A 23,557-nucleotide genomic window follows, 5' to 3' on the forward strand; every position below is an offset into this window, starting at 1 on the left:
AATTTAGAGGTAAAGCATCCAATTAAATTAACAAGGTTTATACAAGAGTGCTCAATACCAAAGTAGAGCAAAATATACTTTTTATTTATTTTTACATAAACATTTAAGTATTGCTACACATTCGTAAGTATGTTTCAGTCAACTAGTTATAAATAACTAGAGATATCATCAGGTGATGTTGCTTTTAGAAAAGGAACATCGCCTGATGATATCTCTAGTTATTTATAACTATTTGACTGAAACATACTTACGAATGTGTAGCAATACTTAAATGTTTATGTAAAAATAAATAAAAAGTATACATATACAACTCTCTCTCTCTCTCTCTCTCTCTCTCTCTCTCTCTCTCTCTCTCTCTCTCTCTCTCTCTCTCCAATAATTATTCTAAAAATTTACATCATTTAAGGTTTCGGAACAGTTATACGTATTATTCAACTACTTCTTAAAACTGTAGAATTTCCATTAACACTGATGTGCCGTTTCCATCGATGACTCATCACAACTCTGATCATATTTACCACACATTCTGCCCGATCGGAGATACAATGGTTGACAAAGGTAATCATAACCATGAGTCGAGTAAGCTTAAACTTTCCAATCAGTACGAACGCACTAACAAGGTAGAAACCAGCTGAAGCGTTATGGCTATTTTCTTCTTTTGTCAATTATTTTCCCAGCATCTTGCCGAGACTTTTGCTTTTAGTGCTATTGAGAATCAACAGACACAGGCGTACAGTGAAGAGAGGATGACAGACGTTTATTTAGCTGTGTCCAATTTAGTAATCACGACAGGCCACATATATTTTAAAAGAGAAAACATATTGAATAAGAAAATGAAGGAATTTGTTTCTTGTTGAAAGTCGGGGGGAAAAAAATAATATGAGTTAGGCATAATAGATAATACAAAAAAAAAAAAAAGAGAGATAAAATATGGAAGGCAAAAAAAGGACAACAAGAAAAGAAAGAAAAAAAAATAGATCTAAAAGGTAAAAGCAAGATTTCATTGTAGGGACAAGTAAACAGACAAGAAAATAAATCAGATTTCCTAGCCGGTTCCTATTTACCTTTCTCCCCAGAAGGACAAAGTTAGACACAAGGTCAGTTTAAATGCAAGGAAAATTCAGCTACTGAAAACTGAATACTCTGGATTTGGTAGAAAAATGAAAATTGTCTCAACAACTTTTCCTTCACTGACCGAGGACAGAATAGACTAAGTCAAGCATCAGAAGAAATACTACACTTTGTTCCCAGCAAAAACCCCAAGGAACTCATGACTATTAAATAGTGAAATTCAGGATAAACACAAACGAAAATGATGATATGTAGTAATCAGAGCTATTGCTACCTACTACTCTGCCAATATCCTATACCACTATAAACCCACCATTCACTCCTTCAAGGAGTACTGTTGCCATATCTAAGCTGGTGCACCTAGCACTAGTTTCTCTATCTTGGACAGAGTGAAAAAAAAAGAATTTCTAACCAAGCTTCATCTATTATCCCATTGCTACAACATTGCATTTTTGGGCTTGTTTTGCAAGTATTTTCACAGAAAATGTTCCGGAGCACACTTTATTTAAATCCCCATTCCCCAACGTAAATAGTCCTGACTCACCTGACTAGTCACAAAATCACACACCTTAATTGTAGAGATCTCTAGATGCAGAAAAATTTTGTATTCTGATAGCTTTTTTCTCTGAACACCTGCCTTTGGAATTCCTTCCCTGTTCCCTGTTTCCCTGACAATAAAAACAAGCAGAAATTTAAATGTAGTATGAACAAACATATTGTTACTCAGCTCTCCAACAAGGTTGACTCCTCCCCAAAACTAAAATTTGACTTCTATCACAGTAGCCCACATATGCTTCAGTGGCAATGTTTTTTGTTTGGAGGTGAATAAACGTAATCTATAAATATAAAAGTGAAAATGTATGTATGTATGTGTGTTCGCTTTTTCTGTATGTCTACAAAAGGCTTTTTTCAGAGAAGCGGTCGGTCGGTTCACAACATTTTAAAACTTTTTATATCACATATAAATCGTAATATCTCAGAGTTAACAACGAAGCTCGCCTGTCTATTTAATTTGCTCAACTTTGGGAACATAAATATTCAACATTTGTCGCTCGCCGCATGTGGGTTAGTCTTTTTCCTATAACATCTTGGGAAGCGTTCCTGCAGTAAATGAAATACTATCCCGCAGTCAAACTTGACCTCATTAACGGGCACCTGCCAAATCCAAGTAATTAAATAAATTCAAACGTGTTTCCGTTAGCATCTCGTGGTGGGGCAATGGTTAACGTCGCACGTTTTTTTTTTTCACACTTTAATTTACAACTTTGCCTCAACGGTTCAGGTTCGATCCTCATACTTACTTTTTTTTAACCCCCCCCATCCCACCCCTGGAGTTTCCACACACACCTCCAAACACCCGGGCAACGCCGGGTACCCCTTGCTAGTGATAAATAAAAAAAAAAAGTCTGATAGAGGTGATTTCAGCAACACTCTGGGGACTTCTTTATTTTCATTTTGTATACTTACTTAAAATGCTGCCAGAAAAATTATATGCTTTTAACAGTAAGAATTTTTGGTATTATTTGGGTTATTCAGGCTACTGTCTTTACCTTGGATATTATTCTCATATTTCGGCCAGTGTAATCTGATCTTCTTCATGTGCATCTGGTTGAACTCAGAAACCTTTCTTTCAAACGCGGTAATCTGTACAAACTTTGAATGGAACCTTTTATTTAATCCGTGAGTGTAGCGTGTACTCATTCCATCAGCCATGACCAGGTAGAAGTCTTAAGTAATTTGTAATAATAATCTTAATATTGCCTGCATTGAGGATTGAACTTTCAACAGCTAGAAAACTGTCACTTATATCTGTTATACTATGGGTCCTTGTGCAAGCAATACTGAGAATACAATTACAAATTACTTCAGACTTCTACCCAGTCATGGCTGACTGGAAGAGAACAAGTAATTCATCATGGATTAAATGAAGGGTTCCGTTCAAAATTCTATACAGATTCCGGTGTCTAATAAGATGCACATTAAAAAGGTCGGAGGTTACCTCGACCAAAGTATTCTGAGAATAATATTCAAGATGAGAACGGTCATTCAAACAATACAAATTATCAATCCTCATCTCAAAAATTCTAACACATAATAAGAATTGTTTTTAAGTTTTGTGCATGAACCTAAAATTTGATCAAATTTTTTAAACATCACTGTTGATGTTACATTTAAAAAATTATATTTCTTATAAATTATATAATCTTCTAGACCACTTGTGACCTGTTGGGTTAGTATTTATTATACAAATTATTAAATCTCTCTGTCTCTTTCTCTTCCAAATAATTATTATCAAGAAGCTTTTGGCAGCTATCAATCATCCACCAGGATATTTGTGTCATGGAAGAATGCTATCAAGGCCGGTGGGATGTGAACTTTCTTGCAGACTACTGTTGATGTTTGAAACGAGACATGGTGGCTGCCCAACACAGGAGAAAGTCACTGAAAAGGCCCTTCATCCACGATTAGATTTTCTGTAATATATCCTCTTTATCTTCTGAATTATGCAAAAAAAAAAATTATTTCTTTTGTCAAGAATTTTTTTCCAAAATTACAGAGAATAAATAGCACTAAATGGCGTTTTTAATTATTTTTACCACCTCGTATCTCAAAAACATCACCTGATTGAACAAAATGAGTTTGATTTTTAGATTCTGCGCAGCAAATTACTCTAGAATCACTTATCAGATGCTTTACCTTTGAAACTTTGCAGACCAGTGTTATTAATAACCTTCAATCAAAAGTAATTTTTGTAATTGAGTTAGGAAGTTTTGATTACGACTTTTCTGACCTGCGGATAATTCACAGCTCTTATTTAATCCACTCAGACTTTCTAATTATCTCCTCTAATGAATACTCCTTGTTCTGCTATGACTTTCAAAATATCAATATTCTATGTTGTCGTAACTTTGCCCTTTTTAACACATATAAAATAATTTTTTTGTAAAATTATGCTTTTGTACTTATTTTGCTTACGTTTATCATATAACATTTCGAACATTATCACACACAAGAGTACAGGGTGAATGATAAAAGTGTCACCCAAAAGAAAATAACACTGCAGCTTTAATTTAAAATTTTTATTGAAAAAAATCAATTCAGGTAACTTGATTATGTAGTAGAGATGATATCTATTCAGTTTATCTGCTTTCAGTCTCAATCACTGCCTCGATACGGGTTCGGAACTGGGAGCATGCCTTTTTCACAAGCACCAGCGGGAGCTCGGTGAATACTCAGCAGATGGCAGTGATCAGACTGGCTTTGGTGTTGCAGTGAGTTCAGATCGGAGGAGCAGTTGGAGAGGGGGGCAGTGAGGGAAGGGTACAAAGTCGTAGCACTCCTTCTGAAGTCAAGCCTGGGTCTCTTTGAACTTGTGGGTTGGCGCCGAGTCCTGCTGCTACACTCAGGGTCTGCCAGTCACCTGATTGCACCAGGGGATCACCACACTCACATCCAGGTACACTTTTGTGTTGACTTTCAAGCCGATTTCGAAGATGTGAGGTGGCATGATGTGGCTCTCACTTGAAACCACACAAAAACCATAACTTTAGCCGGAAACTTTGTTTTCATCACCCTGGGCATGTCCCTGTTATTCGTTGCAATCAAGCAATGCATTTTGAGGGTGCTGGCATAACTAGGGTGTTGTCATAACTTGGATTGGTAGAGAGCATGAGTTGTATAGTGGCACATCTCTGATCTTGCTCATTGAACATTGTGTCACTTTCAAACATGATAGAAGTCTCCTATCACTCTTGGGATTTGTACACAACTGCCCAATTAGTATATGGTCTGCAACAAAAAAAGAGAAAACTGGTTTTCATCAAACGGAAATGGAATCATGTCGGCTTTTCTAGAGCAACAATTTTATTGTTCCACCCTGTATTATCTAAAAAAAACTTTTATAAAACCATGCTTCTCTAAAACCAGCAAAAAATCTCATCCTCAAAACTATAAACCTAAAAAGGTCTACTAAACATATATAGATTTTTTTTTTTTACAAAGAAGTCACCACTCATCAAGACCTAGAAGCTATTCGAGGATAAGAGTATTGGGACAATAGCGTAGTAATTGTTAGTTGAAATTTCATATAATTAGATTATTTAAAGGGATGGTGCAACAAGAATTTATTTAAGTTTGACTTGAAGATGACAATATTGTAGTCAGCTGGAAAACGGAAAAGATCTCCACAAGCAGGCAGTTCTAGGACAGAAGCTTTGTTCATGGAATCCACATTTAGGTTTAGGCACCAATAGAGAGTGTGTGCGGGGGGGGGGGGGATTATTGATAGTGGTTTTGATTAAACAAGTGTTTTTTGGGGGGATAGATTGGAGCTCAGTTGATCATTTGCCATAACTAGCAGGGATAGCCGGCATTGTCTAGGATCCTAATTTTCACAAAGTAGGTAGATTATCGCAAAAAATGAAAATAAAACAATACAAACTGCATAATATTGAGAAAAAAAAAAATCATTAGTTTTGTGAGATACACAAAGAAAAATGCTTGTCTTACCTTCCATGAATTCCCAAACAACAAACTGTCTTCAATAGCACATTGCGCCAAGGCCAATAAATTCTCAGTATCCAGATGTTTCTTTTTTGGACGCTGAACCCGAAATAAAAGTTCAGGATGATCTTTTTGAAAGAATGGATGGCAATATTCATAAACCGTTGTTGACCGGTCATTAATCTTGCATAATTCCGCACCAGCATCATTACTCGCATAATCATTTTCCATATCATGGTCATTATTATCTTCAAGATTCATACTGTCGTGAGGATCAAGAAGACAACTGTAGAAAGAATTCATTTCTGAGGTAAATGATTCATTGCTTGGCGGATGATGGAGCTTGCTGTGGGACATCTTGCGGAAACCATACATATTGAGCTGTCGAACAAAACTCCGAAAGTGCTTGGTCTTGAAGGAACCTAGAGAATTTGCAAAACCTCCCTTTCCATCTTTAGAGGAGGAAGGATTGCCAAGGTATTGTTTCTCAAAATCTGTTTTGTTGATGCAAATTGAACACCCATTCTTGTGCCAGGAAATAGCACCCGTCTTGCATTCATTCGTGATGCGCCACAGTTTGACCGGAAAGCGGCTGAACATACGTCCAGTGACCGTCTGTTGAAGATCGGGGAGGTTTTCCATGCTCACTTCTTTAGCTCGGTTAGAAAACATTTTTGTAAGGCTGCAATCAAAAAAAGAAAATTTCTTTCCAGTCAAAGTACTGAATAGTTAAAACTTGAGAACTTGTAAACAAAAAAAACATTTTATATAAAATGCATTAGAATGAAATTCTCTATTGAAATATAAGATTTTATTTTACTGTTTAAAAAGATCTTATGCATTGTTTACTTATTTTTTTACTTACACTTAGAAAACCACATCCTGCAATGTATGAGGTAGTCAAAGTAAACTATCGTTTTTAAGCTGCAGCCTGATCAACAGCATCCCTCCAGCTCCTTCGTGTTGTGATCAAATCTCTCTCAATTGTTTGCTTTCAGATTATTTTTGGTCTTCTTTGTAATCCTTTCCTCTTAGAGCTCTACTGAGGCAATTGGTTAGTTATTTTCTCTGAAGCCAATCTTAGAAAATGCCCGAGCCAGCCTAGACAGTATTTGCAGATTATTGACAATACCACATGGTTAGTGCAGTGTTTGGTTTCTTTGTTATTAGGTCGATTGCTCCATTTGATCCCTAGAATCTTTCTTGGCCGTTTGGAATCAAACACAATTAATTTTTTCTCTTGGCAGATTTTAAGATGCCAGATTCTGCTTATAACAGTGTGGACAAAATGTTGTTGTTATAAAATCTTAATTTAGATCTGAGAGTGAATTGTTTTTGCATGTTAAATTGGGTAAGTTTAAAAGAAAACTTCATCTAATGGGTTTTACATAAATTATGCTTTGTTTTTACTCTTTTTCACTCCAAACAAAGTATATTGCCACTTGGACGTAATGTTGAATATTAAGCCATATATATATATATAGACATCAACCAACATTCCTGAAATGTAAATATTTTAAATATTTGTTTGTTCTCCTTTATTTTGCATCACACAATTCTAAGTTCCCGACCTAGAATGTAAGCCTTTCTTTGTTTTTGGTAATAGTTACAATTCAGGTCATTTTTATAGGATACAAGAATATAAAGCAAAGTCCATCTGGAATGTTTGTCTGTGTGTGCACATCTCTGATTTTATCGGCATTGCTCTGGCTTAATATTCTACAGGCTATTATTTGGGATCATGCCTAACAGGGGACTTTGGGAAATTGAGCAGTAAGATGTCTGTTCACATTATATTTAAACTTATACAGGATAGTATAGCCATGGAAGCAAGAAACAGAGAGAGAATTCCAAAGTCTAGCAGTCCAAGAGAAGAAACTATTAGAATAGAAGGCTTTCAGCATCTATGGATCTCAACAGTGAAGGAGAAGGATTGTTGCTTGTCAGATGAGTCAGTAGTATGTATGTTAAGGGACACAAGTGCTATGAGGTTATCAGAACACTTTCCATTAAAGTATTTGTAAAACAGGCACAGGGATGCAACATTGCTGCAATGGAAGAGAAGTTACAGCTTGGCTAATAATGTGGAGCTTATTAGATTTGAGACTCTTTTTTGAACCCTGTCTAAGAGTGAGAGACTAGTGGTAGATGCACCAGCACAGATGTGGAAACAATACTCCATGAATGAGCGAATTGTTTCTTTGTAAAGATAATAGATACTCTCTAGTGTGAGTAATTTTCTAGCATGGTAAATGGAGTCCATCTTCTTTGCAGCAACTTTGTCAATGTCATCAATATATTTGCTTCAATTCATGTTGTCTGTGAATGTTAAGCACAGAAGTTTGAAGGACACGCTTTTGGGTAGGGTGTTATTTGTCATGGCAATCAATGGTTGTCGTTGTTTATGAGTTTGCGAGTGCTAAGTATTCAGTATTTTTACTTTCTTTTTAATCAAACAAAATAACAATATTATAAATGTTAGACAGAATTCAGCAGGTATTCATAAAGGATTCATCATCATCATCTTTGGTTTAACATCCATTTTACATGCTACATTACATTACATTTTACATTATGTTGGACAGCTTTAAGGAATTGACTTCCAAACTAACCTATCTTTGCTTATCCCTCTTCATTTTCATCACTTTCTCCCATTTTTCTTTGGCTTTCCTCTGTGGACTGAATCGGCTACCTTAACTGTTCTACATCTTCTAACCCAAGAACTCTCATCCATACTTTCAATGTGATTAAACCATCAGTCTCCCTTTTTTGCATATATCTTCTTATACTGTTCAGAGTTAATCTACTTTTGAGGTAATCAGAACTAATCCTGTCTTTAAGACTCATATTACACATCCATCATATCATTCTCATATCATTTCTCTCCATGCAACACATGTCCTCAACCTTCACTGGTCATACATCATCACACTGTGTAAACATGCCTAATAGACTCTTGCCCTGGTCGACAGAATTAACACTCTGCAGTTTAGTAATGACAGCAGTTCCCTGAACTTATTCCATCTATTCCTAACTCTTGCATATGGGTATTATTTTTTGGTTTTGAACGATTTTTATGGATGGAAAATATTAGGTTGGTGCAAAAAACAATATTGTTTTCTCACATATTACTTTTATATGTGACTAGGGGGGGGGTACCCGGCATTGTCCGGGTGTTTGGAGGTGTGTGTGTAAAAAAAAAAAAAAAAGAAAAAAAAGTTTTAGTAGGAAGGTAGGATTAAACCCCGAAGCCTTGACGCGAAGGTGGAAACGAAAGGGAAAAAAAGCCAGTCACCTAACCATCTCGGCCACGCGTTATATGAAGGTTTATGAAGCAAAATAAACAGGTGCGAGGAAATGGTGTGGTGTCTGACCTAGTTTTGCGCTGCAAGCCAGATCATTCGCTTTTGCTTTTCAAAGACGCGACGAGTTGATAAAATTCAGGCTAATTAAATACACACGCGAGCCCCGTTGTTAAGTCGTAGTTATTATGATTTAGACGCGATATAAAAAGTTTTAAGTATGAGTAAGCCTACCCAGAAGGCAGAGAAAAAAACCTTTTGCGGACATACACGAAAATGCACACACGCACACATTCTCCACATCTGAGTTTTCATCCATCTCTATTATCTTACACTGCTCGCAAACAAACTGGTTATCTTCTCTCAACCTATGTGTAATTCAACTCTTCTTTTTTGTGTACCCAAATGTTTACAAATAACCAAAAAAAATTAATTGCACCTGACTCCCTTTACATGAATTAAGCAATAGATCATGCCTCTTTTTAGGGAGTTACAACCACTGATTATCACTTTGGTTTCAGCAACATTTTTGGCGTGTCCCTGGCTATGATAGGGCCATTTTGGATAACGATAGGTCTTTAGGTTTTGTCAAGAACCACACTGACATCTATATCTATAAATATAAAAGCGAAATGTATGTATGTATGCATGTGTATTCGCGTTTTCTGTATGTCTACAAAAGGTTTTTTTCAGAAGCGGTCGGTCGGTTCACAACTTTTTAAAACAGTTTATATCACATATAAATCGTAATATCTCACAGTTAACAACGAAGCTCGCCTGTCTATTTAATTTGCTCGATTTCGGGAAGATAAATATTCAACATTTGTCGTTCGCCGCATGTGGGTTAGTCTTTTTCCTATAACATCTTGGGAAAATAAAAAAAGCGTTCCGCAGTAAATGAATACTATCCCGCAGTCAAACGCATTAAAATGGGCACCTGCCAAATCCAAGTAATTAAATAAATTCAAACGTGTTTCCGTTAGCATATCACGGTGGGGCAATTGTTAATGTCGCACTTTTTTTTTTCACACTTTAATTTACAACTTTGCCTCAAGGGTTCGGGTTCGATCCTCATGCTTACTTTTTTTTTAACTCCCCCCCCACACCCCCGGAGTTTCCACACACACCTCCAAATACCCAGGCAACGGCGGGTACCCCTCGCTAGTATATATATAAAAGACAAAACAGTCGCACACATTTTTGTATGTCCAGCAAAGGCTTTTTTCGCCGAGGTTCTCTGGGGAGGGGGAGGGGTGAACTATGTTTTAGAGCTTTTTATATACTCCCTAGATCATAATATCTACAATTTGCGAAGAGACGTCATCTCTAGATTTATTTTGATTGACTTTTATAAAATTCACGCTATTCTTTCCTCTCACGTGTTTGTTCGGCTTTTTTGTATAAAAGCGAAACTGAATCGAAAGCGAAGGCAGCTTCCCCCTCATATCAGACAATTGCTATTCATTTGGACAGTCCCTTTTTGTGGGGAGCTGGTTTTCCCCAACATAATGGGGAAGAAACAACAATTGTCTGAACTGGCCTCCAGCCAACGTTCATTTCTACAAGTCAACTTTTTCATTGACATCAATAAATTTGAACATTTTTCACTTCACTAGCATAGCGGTAAGATCTCACGTTTTCTTTCATTTTCTATTCCACCTTCGAGTTCATCACGGTTTCAAAACATTTTTTTTTATTTCTTTTACACCTACAAACACCCAAGCAACACCGGGTATCCCCGCTAGTTTAATATAAATTGAGTATAAATGTTATTGTGTTAGCAAAGGAAGAAAATGAAGGAATATATATAAACATATGCATGCATAATAAGATGAAAATAAATGAAACTTTGAAAAAATGAAAAGGGTCATTAGTAAATAATTTGTTTCTGTTCGCCTGACCGTTGCTTGTATGTAAGAATGTGTGCGCAGAAAGTGGGTATGTGAGTCATTGAGTTCTAAAGGCACAACTGAGCAAATGTACTTGGGTTCTTCCTTGAACGATGGAAAAAATTGATTTTGTTGACTAGATCTCATATGAGTTTGTAAGTTAACACAGGCTTATTAATTTTACATATAGGTATTACTTTTTGAGGTTTTGAACGATTTTTATTGATAGAAAATATTAGGTTGGTGCAAAAAACAATATCGTTTTGTCACATATGTTACTTTTAGATATGATTAGTGGGGGGCACCCGGCGTTGCCTGGGTGTTTGTAGGTGTGTGTGTTTGGGGAGGGGGGGGTAAAGCAGAACAAAAAGGAAATTTAACCCTGTTTAAATATAAAAAAAAAAACGATGTTAAACAGCGATTTTAAAATTGGAAAAAAAAATCTTTTGTAGGTGTAAAAGAAAAAAAAAGGGGGGGCAGCGTTGGTGGCAAGTAGGCTCAAACCCAGAGCCTTGAGGCCGATAGACTGAGCCTGAACACCTGCGCTACAGCAACAGTAGCAATGTAAAACCGATTAAAAAGTGAATTGAGGTCAAACATCACACTATTCCGCATGTTTTCATGTTTTATGAGGTCAAATCCTTTTACTGCAGGATAGTTGTTTTGTTTGTTTACCCAACTTTGGGAAATGAAAGCAATTGTCTGATATGACATGGAAAAACTGACATTGACCAAACGTTTCCATCGTTTTCTGAACATTGTTCCCGGGTTAGCCAAGAACAGCTCATTAGTTTCACATCAGTTTCGCTTTTATACAAAAAAGCCGAATGAACACATGAGAGTCCAAAATAGCAATAATTTTGTAAAAGTCGCTATAAATAAATCTAGCCACAATGCGCATTCACAAATCGTACATATTATGATCTAGGGTGTATATAAAAAGTTCTAAGCAATAGTAATCCCTCCCCCTCATTCTATCGAATCGTGTTATTCATTACCGTTCTCAATCTCTTCATTCATTATTTTGCAGGCTTTTCGACAGCATGAACAAAATTCGGTACTTATGCATTTAACGAACCAGACGTAACTCAGCATTTGCTCGGCTTTGTCCGACGCATGACGTCAACAGCTCGGGTTTTGCTGCTGTCTGACGAAACATGGTCATCAGCCAATCAAAATGCTGCGTGCTTAGTTTCAACTCGACACACGTGCGCGCGCATCGAGCAGCAGACGAGAATTCCGCTATGGGCGTTCGAGATGGCGGCGACTAGGAATCTCCAGCACGAATGTGGGTTGCGGTCACGCCACAATTGTGGACTGGAAGAATTTCCTGCGAGATATAATATGCCGGGATTACTTTCTCAGGAATGCCCGGCAGATAGGAGGCCCAGCAGGCCATACGGTCGAAATTGACAAGTGTGTCTTTTTCAACCGCCGTCGGCAGACGTCTAACACCGGTCTGGGTCCTCGGTGTATACGCCGACCCCGCCGAAAAGGAGTTTTGTTTTTTTTTCTTTTTGGTTAATGTAGCAAATAGGAATGCCGAAACCCTCCTTCCACTAATAAGAAAATACATTCTGCCTGGGACTACGCACGGTCGTATCAGACTGTTGGAGCAAAGTGGGAGGTGAACCAACCACCACAGCCTTAATTTTGTAGATCTCGTAAAAAAAAATTTTTTTATATTTTGTTCCTTTCCTTTTTCTTACAATTTTTTCTTTTTTTGTACGTAAATAGTTGAAAAAAAAAAAAAAGTTTCATAAAAAACAATTACTATTATTTGTTCAAAAAAATTGATCCTACAAATATCATTTTTGTTGGTCATTTTACGTAAATATTTGAAAAAAAAAAACAAAAAAAAAAACGCTTCACTTAAAAAAAAGTAATTACTATTATTTGTTTACAAAAAATGTTTTATATATATTTATTTTGCAAACAGAAAACAATTTCAAACAATAATACTAATAATAAAAAAAAAACAAATGAACGGTAGGTTTTTGCTTTTTACTTATTTATTTTTGATGTTTCTACATTTTACAATTTCATTTTACAGTTATTTTGTTGTAGCGTTGTTTTTATTTTATCAGCAACGCTCGGTTTTATCCGGCTGTTGACGTCATGTGTCGGACAAAGCCGAGCAAATGCTGAGTTACGTCTGGTTCGTTAAATGCACAAGTACCCAAAATTCAAATCCGCACAATTTTCTTGTTCCAGTTCAAACTAGGCTGAAAAGCTGAAATTGCACCAAAAAAAGGTTATGGTGACTGTTTGGTGGTTTGCAGCTGGTCTCATCCATCACAGCTTCTTAAATCTGGGCGAAATGATTACGGCAAAGAAGTACTGCCAACAAATTGATGAAATGCACCAGAAGCTCCAACGTATGTGCCCGAGATTGGTCAATATGAAGGGACCAATTCTCCTCCATGACAACACTCACCCACATGATGCTCAACCGACATTACAAAAGCTGAATGAATTGGGCTATGAGACTCTGACTCATCCACCATATTCACCAAACCTCTCGCCCACCAATTACCACTTTTTCAAGCATCTCGATAACTTCCTTTTTCTTTTTTTTTTCTTTTTTTCTACATAAGCATCACCACTTATCAAGGCTCAAAGGCCACTCTAGGATAAAGCTTAAAGATTGTACAGTAGTCAATTGGACAATATAGTAATCGTTAGTAATGGAAATTCGGTAAATTTGTTAACTTAAGTGGAACAGCTCATTAAGAATTTGTTTACGTTGGACTTGAAGACAACCATATTGTAGTCAGCTAGAAAGCAGGAAAACGGAAGACAGTTCCACAGGCGTGCAGTTCTAAGAAAGAAACTTTGTTCATGGAATCTACATTTAGGTTTAGGCACAGATAAAGAGTGGGAGAAATTATTGATAGTGTTTTCAGCTAGACGAGTGTTTCTTGTGAAAGTTTGGCAAGGGAGGACCATAGATTGGAGCTCAGACAAGCACTTGCCATGAAAATAACAATAAAGCAGAGACAAACTCGCAACATCTCTTCTGTGAGAAAGAGGTTGCAGGGAAGAGAAAAGGACATCCCCTACGAGGTTACGAAATCTATTTTGAACTCTATCAAGGCAGGATAAGTCCTTTCTAGCAGCTCCTGCCCAGATGTGGCAACAGTACTCCATCCTTGGACATACCTAGCTGAATAGCATCAGCAGTGAGATATCTACTGGATCAATAGAAGGATCGCACTATTCTTATTTCAGATCAGGAGTAAAGGTCAAGCCCAGAAGCTTGTAAAAGCTGAGATGATGCTGAATCGACCTTCAATGACTTCATCGCTTCCAGAGCTCTGGATTTCTTTGCTAATGGAATAAATAAACCTGTTTCTCATTAGCAAAAACGTGTTGATTCTAATGGTTCTTATTTTGATTAATAAAGTTTATTATGAAAGGAGTTATGATCTTTTAAAGTTGAACGTCAAAAAACAACATTATTTTTGCACCAACCTAATACTTTGGTTTAACACTTTCCTGTGAAAATTCTAGGATGGAGTACTTTTGCCACATCTGGGCAGGAGTTGCTTGGAGCACCTTATCCTACCTTGACATAGTTCAAAACCGTTTTTTTTTTGTTTTTTTTCATCACTTATCAAAGCCCGGATGCCACTCGGTGATAAGGGTTAATGAGTGTACAGTGGTCAAAGGGAGCATTTTAGTCATCATTAGTAGTGGAAATTTAGTAAATTAGATTACTTAAGGTGATGGTTCATTAAGAATTCGTTCACATTGGACTTGAAGACAACCAAATTGTAGTCAGTTGGAAAGCAGGAAAAAGGAACAGAGTTCCACAGGCATGCAGTTCTAAGAAAGAAGCTTTGTTCATGGAATCTATGTTTAGGTTTAGGCACAGATAAAGAGTGGGGGAAATTATTGATAGTGGTTTCAGCTAGACAAGTGTTTTCCATAAAAGTCAGGCCATGGGGGGGGCACAGATTGGAGCTCAGACAAGCACTTGCCATGAAAATAACGATAAAGCAGAGACAGGCTCGCAACGTCTCTTCTGTGGGGAAAAGGTTCCAGGGAAGAGAAAAGGGCATCCCCCACTAGGCTACAAAGTCTATTTTGAACTCTGTCAAGGCAGGATAAGCTGCTTCTAGCAGCTCCTGCCCAGATGTGGCAACAGTACTCCATCCTTGGACGCACTTTGCCCTTATACATGTAGAGAGCAGTGAGATATCTACTGGAACGGTAGAACGATCGTACCATTCTCCAGCAGCCCTGGCAATGGATTTCATGCACCTGTTCCATCTCAGATCAAGAGTAAAAGTCAAGCCCAGAAGTTTCAAATCAACAAAAGTGGAAAACAATTTTTATTTAGTTACTAGCATTTCAGCCCGGCGTTGCCCGGGTGTTTGGAGGTGTGTGTTGAGCAAAAAAAAAGAAAGAAAGTGGTAGTAGGAAGGCAGGCTCGAACCCGTACAGATGTGACGTAGATTTAATTTAGGCTAGACAATCGAAAAGAGGTGATGACTTTCGAAAACATCGGCAAAAAAAGCAACGCCTCCCTGTAGAAAAGTGCCCAGTTGAAGGTGAAGAAATTAATATTTTTAGCCAATTTTTCGGTATTTGTCGTCTGAAGTGTCAAGCTTCAAACAATACTGATCTTGTGAAAATCCGTCGCCTCTGTCGAAAGTTTTAGGCAGACATGCAAACATACATACATTTATATATTGGTAGCTCAAATTTTCGACCCAAACCAATTAAAAAGCTTGCCCTATCTCTGTATACCCTTTATGTAAAATTTCAAATTTTTAGATCAGAAAGTGTCTGAGTAATTTGGTAGAGACCATAGAGGTCAAATCTTTTTTAACTTTGACCCCTATTATTGCCTCTTAACATTTATTGTTTTGGGCTCAAATCAAGTTATTAAGTTAGATCCATGTCCAAGGAACCTATATCTAAAATTTCAAGTGTTTAGACCCAAAATTGGCGGAGGAGTTTGGTAGAATTCTCAAAGGTTAAATCGTTGAACTTTGACCCCTTAATAGCCAAATTTCTGGCCGAAAACCGATTACAAAGATTTTCCCAAATCTCAGCACCCTGTATATCAAATTTCGTAGTAATTGAGAGCATTTCCTTGTAATAGTATAATCACCTTTAACTTAAGAATAATGTTGCGGAGGGTAATTTATTAAGTTCGGAAGAACGTTTAGGCATCAAAAGTAGTTTCATGTTGTTGTTTTCATTAATGAAGAATCATTTTCATTAAAAATCCAGTTAGTATTATGCATCTAAAATTGAGAAAAGTACACTTGAAATGTATCAACATTATTCAATAATCCAAAGCAAAACAAAATGGTTACTGAATTTGGCCTGATCCCATGCTTATCTAACAACAAAACTGAAAATGATTCCTTATTTAATATTATTTCCTATTAATAATATTTCCTATTAATAATATAAATTAATAATATTTTCCTATTAATAATATAAATTAATAATATTTCCTATTAATAATATAAATTAATATTTTCCTATTAATAATATAAATTAATAATATTTCCTATTAATAATATAAATTAATAATATTTTCCTATTAATAATATAAATTAATAATATTTTCCTATTAATAATATAAATTAATAATATTTCCTATTAATAATATAAATTAATAATATTTAATAAACAAAATATTAAAAGTAGTTTTTTGTTGTTGTTTTCATTAAATAATTTAATGCAAACAACAGAAAACTACTTTTAATGGGTAAACAGTTTCTTTTTTTGCGTTTTATTTCATCATATAATAATTTTATAAATTGCCAATTTTTCTTCTTAAAAATAAAATTTAATGGACATGAAAAAAGAAAAAAAAGATTTGAGAGCATTTTTCAATTGTGTAAATTTAACCATATGAAATTCATCTTTCAATTTAGTACCGTCCTCCTACCAGAGCTCCATTAAAAATTCTGCTAAAATCTTAGAGGTATAAAATGATGAAGGACTGTGTTTTGATAAACAATTGTCAATTACCAATTTCAAAACAGGGTTAAATCCAAAAGTTCAATACACAAAGTTAAAATTCCGAAGGGGGACACAGTTTAACAAAAATATGGAACAGAACGGAAGTTAGTAAACATGAAACAAAATACGAAATCATTTGGAAATAATTTATTTCAAATTTTTATTTTATTTTAACACTTCTTATGCTATCATGAAACAATAAAAAATAATAATAAACTTCCATTTTGGTTTCATAATTCAATTGAATGAAACTACTTTGTTTTATGATATTTTATTTATAACAAAATTAGGTGATAAAATTTGTGAAAGATATTCTATCTAAAAATTAAAAAATATATATTAAAAAAACTTTATTTACAGAAATGTAATAAAAGTTTTTTTCAATTATTTCCGTATGAATATATATATATATATAGATATATTTTTTTTTTACAAGTTCACCACTTATCAAGGTCCAAGGGCACTCGAGGATAAGGGTTATTGTGTGTACAGTAATCAATGGGATAGTGTAAACCTAGATTAAAACTAGAATCCCATCTTCCAACGTAGACCCCTACTACCAGGTCTCCTTCTCCAACATCAGGGGTCTACGTTCCAACCTTCCAGAGGTTGAAACCCAATTACAGGAGACGAAACCGAACATATTATTTCTAAGTGAAACTGGAATAGGGCCGTCCACTTCCCTAGATGAGTTCATAATTAACGGATACTCTAATTTAACAGCTAAATCTGACCCCCAAGATCGGCATGGGCATGGAATATGTGCCTACATTAAGGATGGCTTCCCGTGTGGCAGGGATATCTCTAGAGAAGATCCTAATTTACCCTATATGTGCTTCAGGGTTGTACTTGCTAACACCACTGCATTTATATTTGCCCTCTATCGGCCCCACAACAGCGGAATTACTATCTTTAAGAGCATATCTGAGAAAATAGACCACATACTGTCTGCACATCCCTCGGCTAACATCCACATCTGTGGTGACTTCAACGTCCATAACGTGGAATGGCTGACCCATTCAAATAAGACAGACAATGAGGGGAGGTTTTGTCATGATTTTGCCATTGCTTATGACCTCACTCAGATTGTTTGCGAACCCACCTGTGTGGCCGATACACCCGGTCAATATGCAAGCATCCTAGACCTTTTTCTCTCAACTTCCCCTGAGCTATGTTCATGTTCCGTTCATTCTCCTCTAGGATCCTCCGACCACTCCGTCGTATCAGTTAAGATAAAAACGAAATGTAATAAGTCCCCAGACGTACTCCTCCACCGTACTGTATACCGATACTCTATGGCTGACTGGGATAGCTTCCGTACATTCATATCTGATTTACCTCTGCACTCCATGTTTAAAAAGGAAGTGTCCTCTATAGTATCAGACCTGACCGAATGGTTAATTGTAGGCATAGACCAATTCATACCATCTAAAAAATTCCAACAAAAACCTAACAGCCAGCCATGGTTCTCCCCAGAATGTGCTGCTGCTATCGCACACAGAAATCACTTTTTCCATAACTACCAACGTAATAGATGCACTGAGACTAAAGCTGCTTTCAGGACTGCCAGCAACCAATGTAAAAGAGTAATAAAAAATGCAAGAGAGCTATATGCCCAGTCTGTTAAATCCAAGGTAGCTGATCAGCGGCTTGGTTCCCACCAGTTTTGGCAAATAACAAATAGGATCCTGAACAAAAGTGTGCGTTCTATCCCAACCATTATCAATGGACCAGAGGTCATCTCGTCAGCGTCAGATAAGGTCAAGCTATTTGCAAAGAACTTTGCAGCTAATTCTACCCTATGCAACGAAGGCCATCAACTCCCCATATTTCCTCCTATAACACAGAACAAGCTAGGTAACATACAAATATCCGTACATGAGGTCGCCAAGCTAATCAAGAACCTTGATTCCAGTAAAGTAACTGGCCCTGATGGCATCCCAATTATAGTGTTAAAAAAGCTTCAACCAGAACTTGCTCCCATACTTACGAAACTATTTAAGCGCTGCCTTAAGGAGAAGTGCTTTCCGACTCCCTGGAAGACCTCATCAGTTTGCCCTGTATTTAAGAATTCAGGTAATAAGTCATCTCCTTCTCAGTACAGACCAATAAGTCTCCTGTGTGTTATGAGTAAGTTGCTGGAATCCATATTAAATAGAGAAATAGTCAACCACCTCAGCAGAAATAACCTTCTTAGTGACACACAATATGGTTTCCCCTCTGCAAGATCTACCGCAGATGTGCTGATGGTTATATCCCACAGGATTAGTGAATCTCTTGACAAAGGCTTCCTTTCTAGGGCAATTCCTCTTGACATATCAAAGGCCTTCGACAAGGTATGGCATAAGGGTCTACTTCACAAGATTTCCAGCTACGGTATAACTGGAAATGTTTTCTCAATCATAAAATCTTTTCTCTCCGATAGGCTCATAAGAGTAGTGGTAGATGGACAAAAATCGGAGGCCTGCAATATAAATGCTGGAGTCCCTCAGGGGTCAATCCTGGGCCCAACTCTCTTCCTGATCTACATCAATGACCTCCATAAACACATACTTAAATCATTCGCTGACATCTATGCTGATGACACGACCATCTACGGCAACACATCAAAGGCTGTAAATGACAAAGTTCTCTCTGATTCTCTCTCCTCTGATCTCGAGCGCGTGGTTCAGTGGGGGAAGATGTGGCTGGTTACCTTTAATGCATCCAAAACCAAACTCCTATCCTTACATCATCAACGCTCTGATCCCCATCTGGCATCAATTGTGATGGATGGCTCTCGTCTGGGTGAGGCCCCGTGTTTTGACAAGCTTCTGGGTTTGACCTTTACTCCTGATCTGAAATGGAACACGTACATCAAGTCTGTTGCCAAGGTCGCTAGAAAGATGGTGGGTTCCTTCTACCGCTCCAGAAGATATCTCACTACTGATGCAATTCTCTATCTATATAAAAGCCAAGTACGTCCAAGGATGGAATACTGTTGCCATATCTGGGCAAGAGCTGCTAGAAGCAGCCTATCCTGCCTTGACAGAGTACAAAATAGACTTCGTGGCTTAGTGGGGGATGCCGTTTTCTCTATCCTGCAACCTCTCTCCCACAGAAGAGACGTTGCGAGCCTATCCTTGTTTTATCGTTATTTCCATGGCAGGTGCTCATCTAAACTCCAATCTCTGGTCCCCCCTCGCCAATCTTTCACGAAAAACACCCGTCTAGCTGAATCCACTGTGAAAAATTTCCCTCACTCTATATCTGTGACTAAATCAAAACGTGGATTCCATGAACAAAGCTTCTTTCTTAGAACTGCACGCCTGTGGAACTCTGTTCCGTGTGCCTGCTTCCCACCGGACTACAACTTGGATGTGTTCAAGTCCAACGTTAACAAATTCCTAATGAACCGCCCCCTTAAGTAAACACTTCATCAAATCTCCACACTAACGTAATGTACTTGCAATAACCCTTATCCCTGAGTGGCTTCCGGGCCTTGATAAGTGGTGATCACTGTGTAAAAAAAAAAAAAAAAAAAAGTAATAGTATTGGAGAATTGATATATTTTAAATATTAAAAAAAAATTTAAAGAAATGTAAACTATGAAAGTTTAAATTACTTTTTTGAAATAAAATATTCCCATATGAATATATTTAAATATCCAATTTTTTTAATAGAAATGTAAAACATAAAAGTTTATTATTTTTTTTATCGTTTCATGATAGAATAAGAAGTGTTTCCATATGGTTTCGTATTTTGTTTCATGCTTGGTGACTTCTGTTCTATATTAAGCTAAACTGAGTCCACTTCCGGCGTTTTAAATTTGTGTACTGAATTTTTTAATTTAATCCAAAACAGAAGCTGTTGTAGCGACTCACTACGAATATTAAGTGATTGTACAAGCAGAGCTACATCTCACAACTTTGAAATTTGAAATTCATTTCCTCCTAGCTTGTCCAATCACAGGCCAGATCTCCATCACGTGACAGAGTATATAAAAGGCAAAACCTGAAACCATTAACCCTTTTTCTAGCTGGTCTGCCCAACAGCAAACATCGCCAGGGGGCTTTAGTCCCCAGGTCTAATGTGAGTACAAAACAAACTTCTCTTCTAACTACTATTTGTTTGCACGTGCGGTACCTTGAAACGAACATTCTTTGTCACACTAAAGAACATACATCAATACAACTCGTACTCACCCACATCAACGCACTGGGGACTTTGCCTTTTCTTTCTCTTTTGTTTCAACAACTACCACTGTAAACACGTGCGCGTACAAACAAGGAACTATCGTCTCCTTCAGCCGACTGGCAATGTGTCAATTCTATCTTTAAATACATGGAACACTTTTCTCATACATATAGAGTCCTAGCAACAATACAAGAAGTTACAAACATTAACTTTATTGCCAAAATACTCCTTTCCTAAACATTTTGGCTTTATCACTTTCATGACTCGTCCTAAACCAGCACACGCACACATAAAAATACATCAACACAATAACATCATTCGCCTTTCTTATATTGTTAAATAAAAATCATATTGAACTTTTAAAATTCGCCTTTGTCTTTATGCCATTTCTGACAACTTTTCATTTTCATATTTTGTTGGAAAACGTTTACCTATGCTCACATCACGACCGTGATACTAGGCATCGATGAACGTTGACCAAGCTCCCCACACCGTCTCCAATGAGACATTTTTTTCTTCAAACCTTACTTAGTTTTTGTTTGTTTTTGTTGTTTTTAATGAGGTTTAAGTATAAGTTATATTACTGTTTTCACTTCACTTCCGGTTTCCTCCCTTCCTTATGTTAGGTATGTTTTTTCTAAACAATAATGTTGTTGTTTAGGAAAGCCCTTCTTATCATGAGAAGGGAGTGGCTTTCTTTATCTATTCTGTACTTTCACCTAACAATTTAATAAACAAAAGATACTGTAAAAATTCATTTCAAAATGAAAGCCCTACCGGAAGTGAAGTAGAAACAGTAATTGTAAAGATAACTAGAAAAAGAAATAATAATTTAATAGGGTTATCTCCACTCGCCTTTAAATGAAAGGGGGGAAACCAGTTTGGAGCTCGATTTGGAAATGAGAGTGATTAAGTTCTTTGGAGATAATGTTAAAACCCATCTAAATAATTTGGAGGATTGAAACAGGAATTAATCGACTAATTTACGTTTATTTAATTGTTTATGCAAAAATATTATTATTTTTTTGTAATTTTTTACTGAAATGATTTAAATTAATTCGACCTTCAGAATAATTTGTTTTGATTTTAATTTTTTTATTAAAGTTGTCGAATAAATATTTTGCATGAATTGAAATGCAGATGCTTTTTTTGTTTTAATCTCATTATTTAAAAAACAAAACAAAACATAAATGTTTTTTAACTTCAATTATTTGACTTTTTGACATTTTTTAGCACAACTTATTTTAATCCTTTTCATGTCAATGTCATATGAAATTTTAATGCTATTTATTTGCTATGAAATGTTTATAAAGATTACCTTTTTTTTAATAAAAATTATCCAAATTGGTTTAAACAATAAGACAAGTGAATTTTGTAAAATTTTAAAGACATGATTGCCTGTTCTCCATAATAATAAAAGTATTCACACAAAATGAACATAAAGTTTTGCTTTGTTTTTTTGCAAAAATTTGAAATTCCCAGTTAATATTTTAGATAGATAAATAGATAGATAGATAGATAGAAGAAGGAGAAGAAGAAGAAGAAATATTGAAGAGGATATCTGTTCTACTCTTAGAAGAGAAATCTAGATGAATTCTTATTTCATGTATGGGTTTTGGCATTACTCTTAAATAAACTATTTTTACTTAGTGTTAGACCAAGTTTTAGTAACCACACACACACACACACACACACATATTTCATCGTACATGTGAAATGGCGAAATGCAAAGCAGCCAGAAAAAAATATAGTCGTCATAAACAAACCAAGAAAGAAGCTAGCTAAGTAAGACGATAACTCTAGTTATTTAATGATGCTTATTTGCTTATTTAGAATTAAACTTTTTGAAAAACAAAATACAGAAAAATCTTTGGCATTTTCATTTTTCTTTAAATCTTTAAAAATCTTTGATGTATGTACACGTCACAGAACGAAGATGCCATTTTCTAAAAATCCATGTAAATTGATTAAGTATCTTTTTTAGCTAAGACAATTCAATTCCATGACAAAGCGAGACATTCTTTTGATCTACCAAGTTTCATAAATAAGGAGAAGACAACTCAATTCAAACTATCGAAATAAAAATTAGCCTTATAATTTGCTATTAAAAGCACTAAAAATCATTTTTTAAAAATTATTTTCTATAAAAAGAAAAATTACTTGATCAATTTATGTATTTTTGGAATATGACATCTTCGTTCCATGATGGATACATAGATCATAAAGAATTTTTTACAAATTTGTTTTCTAAAATAAGTTTAATTTTCTCATAGGGATTTATCCATTCATTCATAATGGACTCTTCTGGCCCTTATAAAGCCCCTGAGAGTTTAATGCTGTGAGAAAGATTGTGACCTAATGCAAAATTACAGGCATTTAACAATAGTCGGTAAATACTGACAACTTATCTTTGTATTTACTTTCTTGTACAACATATTCTTCTACCTAAACTTGTTGTTTGCTTCTTTCTTTATGACGCTTTCCTAAGGCTGCAACTGGCAATGAGGTTTCAAGAATTCATAAGGGAAAACTTAATTTTAAATACCTCAGTGTTCCCAATATAACTGGCCAAAAAGATTTGAGACTGCACATTGAAAAGTAAAATTTCAAATACTTCCGTGTTCCACA

At 36.0% G+C, this 23,557-nt stretch overlaps 1 protein-coding gene across 2 annotated transcripts in view; it reads right to left on the reverse strand.

The window, feature by feature from the left end:
- The window catches only part of LOC145247920 (uncharacterized), a 111,157-nt gene that overhangs the window by 75,955 nt on the left and 11,645 nt on the right, over positions 1–23,557 (reverse strand). For both annotated transcript variants that reach the window (XM_080109557.1, XM_080109556.1), the window contains one exon: positions 5,581–6,256. In XM_080109557.1, the coding sequence (XP_079965683.1) occupies positions 5,581–6,246 (666 nt within the window). In that variant the 5' untranslated portion in view covers positions 6,247–6,256. The remainder of the gene's footprint in view (positions 1–5,580; positions 6,257–23,557) is intronic.

Source organism: Euprymna scolopes, chromosome 26 (genome assembly GCF_053919585.1).
Source record: "Euprymna scolopes isolate OS-2025 chromosome 26, ASM5391958v1, whole genome shotgun sequence".
NCBI lineage: Eukaryota > Metazoa > Mollusca > Cephalopoda > Sepiida > Sepiolidae > Euprymna > Euprymna scolopes.